The 14,738-nt window shown below is 39.6% G+C and overlaps 1 protein-coding gene across 2 annotated transcripts; it reads right to left on the minus strand.

Moving 5' to 3' along the window:
- Positions 1-349: 349 nt before the first annotated feature.
- PRKRIP1 (PRKR interacting protein 1) lies at positions 350-13,303 on the minus strand. Of its 2 annotated transcripts, none has more exons than XM_058164364.1 (6): positions 13,123-13,303; positions 12,318-12,396; positions 10,769-10,869; positions 6,250-6,335; positions 4,543-4,610; positions 350-1,716 (listed from the first exon to the last, which is right to left on the minus strand). In XM_058164364.1, the coding sequence occupies exons 1-6, from the start codon at positions 13,237-13,239 to the stop codon at positions 1,610-1,612; spliced, it is 558 nt and encodes a 185-aa protein (XP_058020347.1). In that variant the 5' UTR covers positions 13,240-13,303; the 3' UTR covers positions 350-1,609. The 2 variants fall into 2 exon arrangements, with proteins under 2 accessions (XP_058020347.1, XP_058020346.1); XM_058164363.1 differs by lacking the exon at positions 6,250-6,335 and adding an exon at positions 8,456-8,541 and having other exon boundaries at positions 13,123-13,300.
- Positions 13,304-14,738: the final 1,435 nt, after the last annotated feature.

A 14,738-nucleotide genomic window follows, 5' to 3' on the forward strand; every position in this document is an offset into this window, starting at 1 on the left:
CTTCAATCGCAACAATACACGAGCATACAATAGATTTAAACTTAATGTGAACCACTCCAATCTTGATTGTAGAAAATATGACTTCAGTAACAGAATGCCTGGAATGCACTACCTGACTCTGTGGTCTCTTCCCCAAATCCCCAAAGCTTTAACCAAAAACTCTCTACTATTGACCTCACCCCATTCCTAAAGGGTCTATAAGGGTGTGCATAAGAGCACCAGCGTGCCTACAGTTCCTGTCCTAATGTTCCCTTTGATTGTATCCAATTCGTATGGTTATTTCATGCTTATACTTATATATACTGTTGTGTTTGACAAATAAATAAATAAATAAAAATAAAAAACCCAGTTCTGGCTTGAACAGATTTATTTATATACAAACTATAACCAACATTCAACTTAGGCATAGTTGGCCTATAAACTGAAGGCTGCAGAAAGGGATTTGATTTCTCTCTTCGGTGCAGAAAGGATTTTAACTTCTTGGTAATCAGTTTCTACATCAATACACACCTAAGTCACAAAACAATTTTCATTAGACAGGAATCAGTTATACTAGGATGTGTTCTGTTGCAAAGTTAGTCTTTATTAGAATTTTTTTATCAGTATCACTTTTTTATATTACAATTTTGTAGACGAATCAGGTAAAATGGGAGTCACAGAGAAGCTCCTATTTTTGCATAGGCCTCAGCTGCAAGTTCACACATTAAGTGAAAACACAATTTTTTATTTTGGCAGACCATGTATATAAACCTAGCTGATTTACCACTGTGTAGGAATGCAGCAACTATATTTCGAGACAGAAGACCCACTTAAGAGATTGTACCAAAATTAAAAACAGAATGAAATGTCTGAGTATCTTTTTCCCCATACTGATCAGCCAGATAACCCTAGGAAACTCATGAACTGTTATTTAATAGTGCTCAATTGTATAGTGCAGCAAATACAGAAGATCTATTTATCTTAAATGGCTACATGTTTTTGGCAGGCAAATTCATGGATGAAAATCCCTATAAAATGCACAGTGTGTATCCTTCAGAGACAGGAAAACAAAAACACTTGGATGTCCTCTTTTATTCAGAAATGTTTATAATAAAAATGAACAACACACTTTTGAAATGAAACACAAGATCTTCTTAGTTGTTGGAAAATCTTACCTTGCAGCAGAAATGCAAGGAATAAAGGCTAATTTAATAGAGACTCCTAAAGAAATTAACTTTTTTCCCTCCAGGAAATAGAGACTATTTCCTGCCTCAAAGTCAAGTCCATTTTTCAGCCACATAACTCCATTTTGTATATTTAAGTCTCTCGGAAGAAGATCTGCTTACAGACATAAGCTGATGAAGAAATGTCACTTTGGAGCAATAGCAGAGGAATTAAGAGTTACATGATGCTGACACTTTTCCCTGAAACCCTGCACAGCAGTTATACAAGAAAGTTTGAAATCAACTTTCATTTGATTTGGATCCAGCAATGATATTCCATAGGACTGTTATGGCCATTTCAACAATGCCACAATGAAGTCTAAAAGAGCAGAAAAACCCTCTTGTTCAATTCAGTTTTAGCGCAATGCTAGCTGGCTATTAACTACAGTAGAGCAGCAGCAACACCATCATCTCTTCATCACAAAGTTGGGTTCCTTCCCGTCATCTTTCTCTTCTTCCTCGGAAGTCTCATCTTCACTGGTCTGCTGTTTGGGGGAATGATCAGAATCCGCAGCTGCAAAATGCAAATATAAGAGAAAAGTAATGAAAGTTTAATATACTGGCATTCATTACCATCAGAACCAAGCAGAATTTTACATTCAGAAGCAGACTGCATCTGAAAGAAGAAAAGGATATTCTTTTTATGTTAGCATGGCGGTCTAAGATTATGATGGGGAAGGCAGTGGTTTAAGCACACTTCCACTACCTCGTGCTTCTGAATTTTTACTTGTAAATTTTTACTTCTTCTTAACTCTATTTTAATCTGTGTTTTTATTCACTTGTTTACATGGTTTTATTATGTTGCTGTAAACCATCCAGAATCACTTATTTAAGATGGAAAGAGTAGAAATTTAATACATAATAATAATGTAAGAATACTGGAAATCTCTGTAGACTTCTTAGATTTAGTCCCAGTCTTCCTCAAATTGGATTAGTCTTTATTCCTCAAGTTGGCAGGCTTGGATGTAGTCAATCTCCCTCCCCTGCCTGGCAGCTGGACTTCTGGGAGTTAGTCCCATCTTTTCCAAGGGCATCAGGTTAGGGAAGGATAGTTAATAAACAACTATTCTTTTCCCCCTAGCTGTATCACAGAGGGAGGGGACCCTCCTATCTCCCCAGCTCTACCACTGGACAACATCATGTAAGTATGTTCTTCTTGTGTGAATGAACAGCCTACTTTTCATATTATGGAAAATCTTTTCCTTCTGCTGCTTCAAGCTGCAAACATGAACTGCACTTCTTACAACCTTAATAGAATTATATTTCCATGATCACTTTGCCTTCTTTCCCTCATTGGGAGAAATGGAAGCAGCTGCCATTTTCTGAGAGGCTGCAATGAACTGTGGCCATTTAGAAAATGGAGGTGCACCATGCAGCCCAACAATAGAATGCTTTGCTTTGCTTTGCTTCACTAATGGGAGCTCTGCTGCGTTCTGGCACTGTGGAATGCCAGGAGTTTACATTACCAAAGCAAAGCAAGCAGGTTTTTTGCTGGCCCCAGAATTCAATTCTAGAAGCGCCCCCATTTTCCAAATAGCTAGAATTCAATGCAGTTTCTTGGAAAATCTCTTCACAATTGGATAAATGCCTTCCTGTCAAACAGACAACAAGTGGTCAAAATTGGCAACGCTATATCTAATCCTGTTCCTGTCGAAAGTGGCGTTCCCCAAGGTAGTGTTCTTGGACCAACACTCTTCATACTATACATAAATGATCTCTGCGACCTCATCTCAAGTTATTGTGTTCTCTTTGCTGATGATGTCAAACTATTTAATACCACCAATAATACTTCTACCCTTCAAGTAGACCTCGACTTAATTTCTGATTGGTCTAAAACTTGGCAACTCCAAATCTCAACCAGCAAATGCTCAGTCTTACATATTGGAAAAAAGAACCCTAATATCAAGTAGAAACTTGATGGACATTACTTAACTGATGACTCCCACCCTGTCAAAGATCTTGGAGTTCTCATATCTAATGATCTTAGTCCCAAAGCTCACTGCAACTACATAGCGAAAAAAGCCCTAAGAGTTGTAAACCTAATTTTACGCAGCTTCTTTTCCAAAAACTCTACACTACTAACTAGAGCATACAAAACATTTGCCAGACCTATTCTTGAATACAGCTCATCCGTCTGGAACCCATACCACATCTCTGACATAAATACAATAGAAAGAGTCCAGAAATATTTTACTGGAAGAGTTCTTCACTCCTTCGAAAACAACAAAATACCTTATACCAACAGACTTGAAATCCTGGGATTAGAAAATTTACAACTCCGTCAACTTCGACATGACCTGTGTTTAACACACAAAATCATCTATTGCAATATCCTTCCTATAAAAGACTACTTCAGCTTCAATCGCAATATTACAAGAGCAAAAAATAGATTCAAGCTAAATGTCAACCGCTTCAAACTTGATTGCAGAAAATATGACTTCTGTAACAGAGTTGTTAATGCTTGGAACTCATTGCCTGACTCCATAGTCTCTACTCAAAATCCCAAAGTCTTCAACCAAAAACTGTCTACTATTGACCTCACCCATTTCTAAGAGGGCTATAAGGGGCGTGCACAAGAGCACAAAAGTGCCTACCGTTCCTGTCCTATTGTTCCCTTCATCATATCAAATTGATATAGTTGATGCATATTTTTATACATATATGTATATTTTCTTCAAAATATGTTGTTTTATCTATAACAATTGTTTGTGTATTCTGTTGTGACAAAAGAAATAAAAAAAAATAGCTTCTAGGATTACACCATGTGGCTCAACAACATAAAGGCCTGCCCCCCCCCTTACCTTAACCCAATCCAACCTCCTGAGCTCTGGAGATCTATAAAAGGTAAGCAAGGAGGAGGGTTTGGGGCCTGCAGAAACCCAATGGGGAAACGGGGAGTAGGCTCATGGGCTGTGGGGACCCTGAAGGGCAGGAAGTGGATCATGGGGTGCGTCAGGAAGTGCAGGAGGCCTTGGGAGGCCCAGGAATGCAGACCTGGGCCTGTGATATGCCTCCCAGCCCCCCTCATTCCTGCTGCGTTTAACAACCACATCAGGGAAAGTAATGAGTGGAGTATTGTTAAACGAGGCGATCTTGCTTAATGACTGTCACCACCTGCAACTGTATTAGGCAGGCTCCATTACAGTCCTAAGTTGAGGACTACCTGAATAGGGCTCTTGGCTGGGGAAGGCCACTTTGAAAGACACCCACACTAATGTATATGGCACATTGTTCCTGCAGACATACAATTTCTGCTGAATTGGACAGAAATGGGCTTTCTGGGATTGACAAAATACATTTTCTTTTAGGCTGACCTCAAGATTACAACTTTGTGAGTTACCTGCATGTTCATTCTTTTGCTCAACTTTACTTTTTTTTGCCAGCAATTTCTTTTCTTTCAATTTCTGACTGCAAAAAAAGCAAAAAAGAAATTAAATACTGATTAAATGGACAACTCTTTTCAAATTTTGCAGTTTTTTTATTCCAATCTTAGTAAAGATGTAAAGTTTAAATATAACCTTTAATTTGCAAACAAATTCCTATTTAATTGAAATAGATGAAAATAGCTCTTAAATGTTTTCTCTTCCATCTCTTTTACTCTGGCTCAAAATCCAAAATATTGGGTTTATCTTATTCGTCTTATTCTTTACATGATGCTGAATGGGGAAAGCTGGGCTATAAATAAACTGCTGTTTCCAGTAGCTTGCAAAGACCTGTGGCCACCTACAGATAAATATATGAATTGCATCACATAATTTGTATCATCTCTTTTAAATGATAGCATAATGTAAATTTCAGTCCTGTCAGCTACATATTTTCCCATTGTTGCATCGGTATATTATGTCCAAAGTTCTTAGCTCATCTCATCATTATCTTCCACTTCAATTTCATGATCATCATCTGTACCAAGTTCAACTTCTGTCTTGTGCTGTTCAATTCCAAACGTCTTGTTATCTACCTTAAATCTTTCTCTTTAACTGCATGAAAACCATTGAAAAATAAATTTAGTCAATTGATTTCTTGATTTCGTCTTATTTTCACCTTGCTCTTGTAACAAGTATCACTAGGTTCTATCTCACTTTGCCAGCTCTTTCCTATAAAATGCTTCTTATACTGAGACTTATAAAGGCATTTTTGGACACAATTTGGATTTATATCTATTCCATATTCTCAACAAGGCACTTCTATTATAGTCATTTTTAAAAGCTGCATTAAATTTAACTTTATTGTGTCATGGAAATCCATGCTATCAAAACCTTCAGCCATGCCTTTCTCTTTCTCTCAGAATTCTCTTTTTTCTCAGCATTATCCACTTTCATCCAAACCAGGAAGAGATGATTGCAAAGTACTGTTTTGAATCAGTCAGTCCCAATCCTCCTTGTTCCTTTGCATCTTAGAATACTTTATATTTAATCCTTGCCGTTTTCCTTTAAAAGCTAAGATATATCTGACTGCCATTGCTTAAATGGCATATAAGTTGTCCAAATAGGTATTAAAACAAAAACATGATTCTAAGCAATACTCATTTTATCACAGAAATTCTCAGCAATAACAACAGTAATTTCTCTCATCTTAGCATATTCTTCATTTTACATTTTAACATAATTGTTTTGAAATAACATACAATTCATATTAGTCAGACTAATACTCAAATGTAGTATTTTACCTTTTCCTCAATTTTAAAACAGTATTTTTCATCAAATATTTTTGTTCTTAAATCATTATATATATTTTTTGCTAACATCTTCATTTTCTTTACTAATTTTAAGTGAAGGAGATGAGCCAAATTTAATTAGGAATTTAAGAAACTCATATTCCTGGTCAAAAAAAAAAAAAGAAAAGTCAAGCATGATATAAGGCTCATGATATAACCCTCAATTAGGGCAATGCAGAAACTAATGAAATAGCACATGAGATCAAATTTAGTTATTGAATTTATTAAATTAAATGGAAAAATTAAATTGGAATTAAAAAATAGTTCTGCTATGGCTAATACAGAAGCCCTTTAGAGTTTCTGTATCAGCCACCAAGAACAGGTTGACCTTACCGCTTCTTTCTACGTTTGGCTGTCTGTTCTTCCGCAACCATCTTATTCTTTTCAAGCTTCTTCTGATATTCCTCATCTAATTTTTGCTAAAAAAAATAGATGCAATCAATTAAATCTGAAATTGTAAACAATTCAATGAAAGTATATTTATACAATTTACCAAAAATTCACATTTTAAAAAAGCTGCCTTACCATAATGCTAAATGGATTTGCATTTGATTCAATTCGCTCTTTGAATATACAAATATTATTGATTCATGTCCTGGTTCTGGACTTCCCAGACACATAGCTGGATGCATTCGGAATAGAACGCCGCATGTGTTATATAACAACATGGTCATCCATAAAATAAGGAACAGTATTTTTCTGCACACTCAGAAGATGAGTACCCAGGAAACAATTAATTTGTAAATATAAGTTTAATACATTTTGAAGGGAAGGAAAAATGGGCCAAAAAGGAAAGAAATATCAGTAAAGTTTTCTGATGGGAAGAAAAGAGCAAACAAAGGAAAATGAAAGAAAGAAAAAATGTATAAATACCTGCATCAGTATTTAGTACTTTGTTTTTTGAGAGAATCAAAGAGGGAAGAGGAGAGAGGGGAGAAAGTAATAATAATAATAAATAGGTTTTAAGTTCGCGGCGAAAGGTCCGAAGGTCGGATAGTTGACGAAGTCCAGGGGGAAGTTCGTTCCACAGGGTAGGAGCCCCCACAGAGAAGGCCCTCCCCCTGGGGGCCGCCAGTCGACATTGCTTGGCTGACGGTACCCTAAGGAGTCCCTCTCTGTGAGAACGCACCGGTCGCTGGGAGATAGAAGATGGCAGTAGACGGTCCTGTAAATATCCTGGTCCTAAGCCATGGAGCGCTTTGAAGGTAGTCACCAATACCTTGAAGCGCACCCGGAAAACAACAGGCAGCCACTGCAGTCTGCGCAGGATAGGTGTTACATGGGAGCTCCGAACCACTCCCTCTATCACCCGCGCAGCTGCATTCTGGACTAACTGGAGTCTCCGGGTGCTCTTCAAGGGGAGCCCCATGTAGAGAGCATTGCAATAGTCCAAGCGAGAAGTCACGAGAGCATGAGTGACCGTGCATAGGGCATCCCGGTCCAGGAAGGGGCGCAACTGGCGAATCAGGTGAACCTGATAAAAAGCTCTCCTGGAGACGGTCGTCAAATGGTCTTCGAAAGACAACCGCCCATCCAGGAGAACGCCCAAGTTGCGCACCCTTTCCATTGGGGCCAATGACTCGCCCCCAACAGTCAGCCGCGGCTGCAGCTGACTGTACCGGGGTGCCGGCATCCACAGCCACTCCGTCTTGGAGGGATTAAGCTTGAGCCTGTTCCTCCCCATCCAGACCCGTACGGCTTCCAGACACCGGGACAGTACTTCGATAGCTTCATTGGGGTGGCCTGGGGTGGAAAAGTACAGCTGTGTATCATCAGCGTACAGTTGGTATCTCACCCCAGAATTCTCTTTCTCAGCATTATCCACTTTCATCCAAACCAGGAAGAGATGATTGCAAAGTACTGTTTTGAATCAGTCAGTCCCAATCCTCCTTGTTCCTTTGCATTTTAGAATACTTTATATTTAATCCTTGCCTTTTTCCTTTAAAAGCTAAGATATATCTGACTGCCATTGCTTAAATGGCATATAAGTTGTCCAAATAGGTATTAAAACAAAAACATGATTCTAAGCAATACTCATTTTATCACAGAAATTCTCAGCAATAACAACAGTAATTTCTCTCATCTTAGCATATTCTTCATTTTACATTTTAACATAATTGTTTTGAAATAACATACAATTCATATTAGTCACACTAATACCCAAATGTAGTATTTTACCTTTTCCTCAATTTTAAAACAGTATTTTTCATCAAATATTTTTGTTCTTAAATCATCACATATATTTTTTGCTAACACCTTCATTTTCTTTACTAATTTTAAGTGAAGGAGATGAGCCAAATTTAATTTGGAACTTAAGAACTCATATTCCTGGTCAAAAATAAAGAAAAGTCAAGCATGATATAACCCTCAATTAGGGCAATGCAGAAACTAATGAGATAGCACATGAGATCAAATTTAGTTATTGAATTTATTAAATTAAATGGAAAAATTAAATTGGAATTAAAAATAGTTCTGCTGTGGCTAATACAGAAGCCCTTTAGAGTTTCTGTATCAGCCACCTAGAACAGGTTGACCTTACCGCTTCTTTCTACGCTTGGCTGTCTGCTCTTCTGCAACCATCTTATTCTTTTCAAGCTTCTTCTGATATTCTTCATCTAATTTTTGCTAAAAGAAATAGATGTAATCAATTAAATCTGAAATTGTAAACAATTCAATGAAAGTATATTTATACAATTTACCAAGAATTCATATTTTAAAAAAGCTGCCTTACCATAATGCTAAATGGATTTGCATTTGATTCAATTCGGTCTTTGAATATACAAATATTATTGATTCATGTCCTGGTTCTGGACTTCCCAGACACATAGCTGGATGCATTCGGAATAGAACGCCGCATGTGTTATATAACAACATGGTCATCCATAAAATAAGGAACAGTATTTTTCTGCACACTCAGAAGATGAGTACCCAGGAAACAATTAATTTGTAAATATAAGTTTAATACATTTTGAAGGGAAGGAAAAATGGGCCAAAAAGGAAAGAAATATCAGTAAAGTTTTCTGATGGGAAGAAAAGAGCAAACAAAGGAAAATGAAAGAAAGAAAAAATGTACAAATACCTGCATCAGTATTTAGTACTTTGTTTTTTGAGAGAATCAAAGAGGGAAGAGGAGAGAGGGGAGAAAATAATAATAATAATAAATAGGCTTTAAGTTCGTGGCGAAAGGTCCGAAGGTCGGATAGTTGACGAAGTCCAGGGGGAAGTTCATTCCACAGGGTAGGAGCCCCCACAGAGAAGGCCCTCCCCCTGGGGGTCCCCAGTCGACATTGCTTGGCTGACGGCACCCTAAGGAGTCCCTCTCTGTGGGAACGCACCGGTCGCTGGGAGATAGATGGCAGTAGACGGTTCCGTAAGTATCCCGGTCCTAAGCCATGGAGCGCTTTAAAGGTGGTCACCAATACCTTGAAGCGCACCCGGAAAACAACAGGCAGCCAGTGCAGTCTGCGCAGGATAGGTGTTACATGGGAGCTTCAAACCGCTCCCTCTATCACCCGCGCAGCTGCATTCTGGACTAACTGGAGTCTCCGGGTGCTCTTCAAGGGGAGCCCCATGTAGAGAGCATTGCAATAGTCCAAGCGAGAAGTCACGAGAGCATGAGTGACCGTGCATAGGGCATCCCGGTCCAGGAAGGGGCGCAACTGGCGAATCAGGTGAACCTGATAAAAAGCTCTCCTGGAGACGGTCGTCAAATGGTCTTCGAAAGACAACCGCCCATCCAGGAGAACGCCCAAGTTGCGCACCCTTTCCATTGGGGCCAATGACTCGCCCCCAACAGTCAGCCGCTGTACCGGGGTGCCGGCATCCACAGCCACTCCGTCTTGGAGGGATTAAGCTTGAGCCTGTTCCTCCCCATCCAGACCCGTACGGCTTCCAGACACCGGGACAGTACTTCGATAGCTTCATTGGGGTGGCCTGGGGTGGAAAAGTACAGCTGTGTATCATCAGCGTACAGTTGGTATCTCACCCCAAAACCACTGATGATCTCGCCCAGCGGCTTCATATAGATGTTGAACAGGAGGGGCGAGAGAATCGATCCCTGCGGCACCCCACACGAGGCGCCTCGGGGTCGATCTCTGCCCCCCTGTCAACACCGTCTGCGTCCGGTCAGAGAGGTAGGAGGAGAACCACCGATAAACGGTGCCTCCCACTCCCAAACCCTCCAACCGGCGCAGCAAGATACCATGGTCGATGGTATCGAAAGCCGCTGAGAGATCTAATAGGACCAGGGCAGAGGAGTAACCCTTATCCCTGGCCCTCCAGAGATCATCCACCAACGCGATCAAAGCCGTCTCCGTACTGTATCCGGGCCAGAAGCCGGACTGGAACGGGTCTAGATAGACGGTTTCATCCAGGTACTGGGGTAATTGATATGCCACCGCACTCTCTACAACCTTCACCGTAAAATGAAGGTTGGAGACTGGACGGTAATTTCCTAAAACAGCTGGGTCCAGGGAAGGCTTTTTGAGGAGAGGTCTCACCACCGCCCCTTTCAAGGCAGCGGGAAAGACCTCCTCCCGCAAAGAAGCATTTGTAATCCCCCGGAGCCAGCCTCGTGTCACCTCCTGCGTGGCCAGCACCAACCAGGAGGGGCACGGGTCCAGTAAACATGTGGTGGCATTCAACCTTCCCAGCAACCTGTCCATGTCCTCGGGAGTCACAGGGTCAAAACCATCCCAAATGGTCTCAACAAGACGAGTCTCGAAACTCTCGCCTGGATCTACCCAATTTTGATCCAGTAGACCTCTTTGTAATAGACCTCTTTGTCGTTTACAGAACAGCAAGGATTCTCGAGATAATCAATATCAAAGCTTTTGAGGGAAAGTCATTTTACCTTCTCAGCCATGGCATCCATAAAATCTTGCCTCTGATATTCCCGCCGCCGAAGATGTCGATAGACATGAAATTCCCCACTTCCAGCCCCAGCACTGGAACCTGTCAAAAAAGACAAAAACATATAGGGCTGAAGCAAAATATTCCATCTTAATCGCCAGCAGTTTAAGGGTCCCAAATAGCTGAGTTCAGTAAAGTCTCTTTAAATCTTTGAAAAGTTGTTACCATTTAGAAGAAACAAGTTGGATCTGAAACAATGAACATTATTTCATTCCACATAGCTTACCCCAAATCTAACTGCCAAGAATCAGTGATGTGGTTTAATACCATTTTGACATAGGAAATACATGAATATTTCAATATAACCCCAATATAACAGAGCGAGTATAATCAAAACTATAAAAGAGCTCAAAATTCAGCAGGAAAAATAAAATAAAAAAAAACCTGGCTAGGCTCACTTGTATGATCACTCTACTTGCTAGGCCCTACTGCCAATGGTAAATGTTCCCATGTTCATTGTCACCTACAGTAATCCCCATGGCAATTTAGAAAAATAAATTCATTACATATTATGAATTTGAAATTACTTAAGAGACTGAATAAAATAGTCATGTGAACCTTATGACCCTTTCACATGAGATCTTCTATGAAGCATATGCTACTTTATGAAAAATTAAATACAAGTGCAAATATGAGAGTTATTTTTCATTTTGCTAATACCAACTCAGTATGAACTTCTGTGGACATTAAGAAAAACTGTTCCCTCCTTTCACTGCTCTACGCTTCTTCTTATCCCTCCTCTAGCTAAAAAGGGCAAATGTGATCAGTTATGTTCCTTGGTTTGTTGTAATAACAGTCTTTATCTTGACAAAGACTGTTAATATTCCCAAGGATGAATGGGAAAAGTTTTAAGTTTGTTACAAGTAGAGGACTGTGCATTAAATAATGTAAACTCACACATTTTATAAATTATTTTGTATAACTTATCCTAAATTTGTTAGAGATGAAGATCAATTATGTGAAGTAAATTGTGCAAAGTCAAGCCCCAGTCATCTTATTCAGCAAATATCTTTGGTATTGCACAGTGCAGGCATTTCTCGTTATCTGTGCCATAAGAGTTACTTTTTACCTTTGCTTTTAAGTAAAGGGCAAGATTTTGAGAAAGCAGCTCCTTGTTAAAATCATACTATATTCACATACCTGGCCACCAAAATCTTAGATTTTCTCTGCAATATCTCACAACAAACAGAGGCATAAGTCTTCAAAATCACTCATTTACAGTAATAAAATTGAAACATTATTTAAGAATCAGGGAATTCAAAGTTGTAAATATCTCACTATAATAACATCCATGGATCAGAGAAATTTAATGAGTTTGTTAAGGCTAATAACAAAGTGCAAAATTGGACCAAAAATTGCCTCTAAAACAAGTTTCAAACTTTTCCTGGACACCATCAATTTTACTCTTCAAAGCTTCTGTTTTTCCTCCTTTTCTCTAAAAGTAATGAACAAAACCCAAGAAACTACGTAAAAACTCTCCCACAACTTACCCATAACATCTCTGACAAATTCTGGAGGTGGACGGGGTGCCCATTCATTCAGCTTTTCAGGAATTGGAACTGTTTTATCCTGCAGTGAAAAATAAGCAACACTGATGCTTTCAATGGGAGAAATAGAATAGAATAGAATAGAATAGAATAGAATAGAATAGAATAGAATAGAATTTTTTTTATTGGCCAAGTGTGATTGGGACACACAAGGAATTTGTCTTGGTGCATATGCTCTCAGTGTACATAAAAGAAAATATAATTATTTAGAGCTATTAAATTGCATACAGATTCTAACAGTGGAGAGAAATCACAACTCCTTTTAACCCATGTAGATATTCCATGCGGATCCAAACTATCATAACACTGAATGCATAAACATCAGACTGCCTTGATAGATCCAATCCTATATTCCACCAACCAGCAGCGAAATGGGCAGGATCAGTGACACTAATTCAAATCTTTATTGTCAGTGCACAACATATGTGCAATGAGATTGGTTGAGCTCCCTAATCTTCATGCTGAGGAAGGGGAAGCGTTTAACTCTTCTACTCAGGGACATAACAGAAGTATCTGAAGGAGAGGATGTCAAGCCACAAACTTGAGAGAAAAAAACCCGGAACCGATTTGGATGACGGGGAGAAATCTCCCTCTTCAGCCCTCTTTAGTTCTTTGATTGTAACAAGGACCCAAGTGCCCTCAGCTGGGGGAATTAAAGCAGCCAGGTCTCATTGCTCAACCTCCAAAAAGCTGGGGAGAGCCAAGGGGCAGGTAGCCACGCCCACCAACACATACCCCGCCCCCTCACCGGATTCCTCATTAGCCTCTCTAGCTTGAGGCGCTGCTCCTCTGCGGCACTCCGGGGAATGACCAGCGGCTGCGGCTCCTTCCGGGGCCGAGGGGGCCGCGTCGGCCCCGCCGCCATCCTACTCCCAAATTTCCCTCCCACTGGTGCAAAAGGCCGCGGCCCCGACCGATGACGTCATGGAGGGCGACGGTCACACAGACTCGGTCTGTGGAGGCGGAAGAAGGCGGGGATAGTGTTGTTCCCGCCTCTTGCCCCCTACTACTCTTCCTTTCATAGGAAGAGCGAGCTATTAATCTCTTTAATATTAATGAGGGCGGGAAACCTGAGGAGGCGTGTCTCCCCTGAGGCGAATGGAAAGCGGGTCTGTCCGAATGGTTTCCCAGGATTCCTCGCGGCTGTTGCGGTTTCTCCTAATTCTGTTTATTATAAGCGTCCCGTTTATAGCTATGGCAACGAGAATGCTAATAATTGCATTTGGGAATAATCCAACTAGCTTCTAAATATTTCCTTGTTCAGTAAACATACTTGTCCACGTAGAATTAAGTTATATTTATCGTGGGTCTAATGTACTTTTTATTCGTTTATTTACTAACTTAATTTGTTCACTTGATAGGAGCTGTGAAATTGGTTAAGACAGGATCCGGTGGTTTTCAGATATAAGAGAATCAATACGTTAACATAATGTGTAGCTGCCTACCACAAGGACAACAGAATACCTGTCGACTTAGAAAAACAGGCGGAAAAGATTTAGCATTTAAAGTTTAAATCTCTAAGAGGGAGTTCCTGTGCTTATGCTTTGATTGTAGTGAACTGCAGTAGGGGAATATGTGAGAAGGCAATGTGTATTTCATTTCATTTTAGTCTGCAATGAGTTGAGTTTTCTGCAGAATAAGCAACCAAATCCTAGAAAATTCAGAGTGGAGAGCCTTCATTTATAATTGTGTAAGGTGCAAACTCTACCACAGAGGGTTTTTTTTTAAAAAAAGCATCTATTTTAGAGTGCTTGCTCCAGTTTCCCAAATAATAAGCATTTGAATAAGCGTTCAAAAAGATGTTTCACCCAGTTTGTTAGATATTTGGGTGTGAGCATATCTGTCCCTGTTTATGTATTAATTTTGTATATAAGTGTGGGAATAACAGGAATTTATTTAATAAATACTCAGTAGGTACATGTCTTATCTACAAGGAAATTAAATTGGTTACTCTGGCACATGCATCTCTATTTATTTTATTATTTATTATTCGAATTTATATACCGCCCTATCTCCCAAAGGACTCAGGGCGGTAGAATAAATTGCTAGAATAAATTGTGATGGAAAAGAATCATTGGAATCTTTCACTTGAATGATCTACGCTGAAATCAGGGCCAGTTCCATCAACAAACCATTTCCTGTTTTGTGCAATGGCTGTCTGCACATTATAACCAAATCCTCAAATCTGTCACATCATTTGTCATAAAAGTAGAGCAACAGTGCATCATACAATTTGCACAATCCTTCAGTTTAGCCCTGAAGAAGTGAATGAATGAAAAGTGAGGCTGCCCCATTCTCTCCTATAAGGAGAGAATTTTTTTGCCAGACTTTCAGATTCTGTTATTATGCCCTGCAAAGTGTATA

The sequence above is a fragment of the Ahaetulla prasina genome, chromosome 1, assembly GCF_028640845.1.
Source record: "Ahaetulla prasina isolate Xishuangbanna chromosome 1, ASM2864084v1, whole genome shotgun sequence".
In the NCBI taxonomy this organism is placed as follows: Eukaryota; Metazoa; Chordata; class Lepidosauria; order Squamata; family Colubridae; genus Ahaetulla; species Ahaetulla prasina.

Bases quoted from the DNA above. Each gene is read 5' to 3' on its own strand.
- PRKRIP1 (XM_058164364.1), bottom strand. From the start codon at position 13,239: ATGGCGGCGGGGCCGACGCGGCCCCCTCGGCCCCGGAAGGAGCCGCAG. The intron at 10,870-12,317 runs GTAAGTTGTGGG...CTTTTTTGACAG, and splicing joins ATTTGTCAGAGATGTTATGG to GTTCCAGTGCTGGGGCTGGA. The intron at 6,336-10,768 runs GTAAAATGACTT...TATTTTTTTTAG, and splicing joins TGGATGCCATGGCTGAGAAG to CAAAAATTAGATGAGGAATA.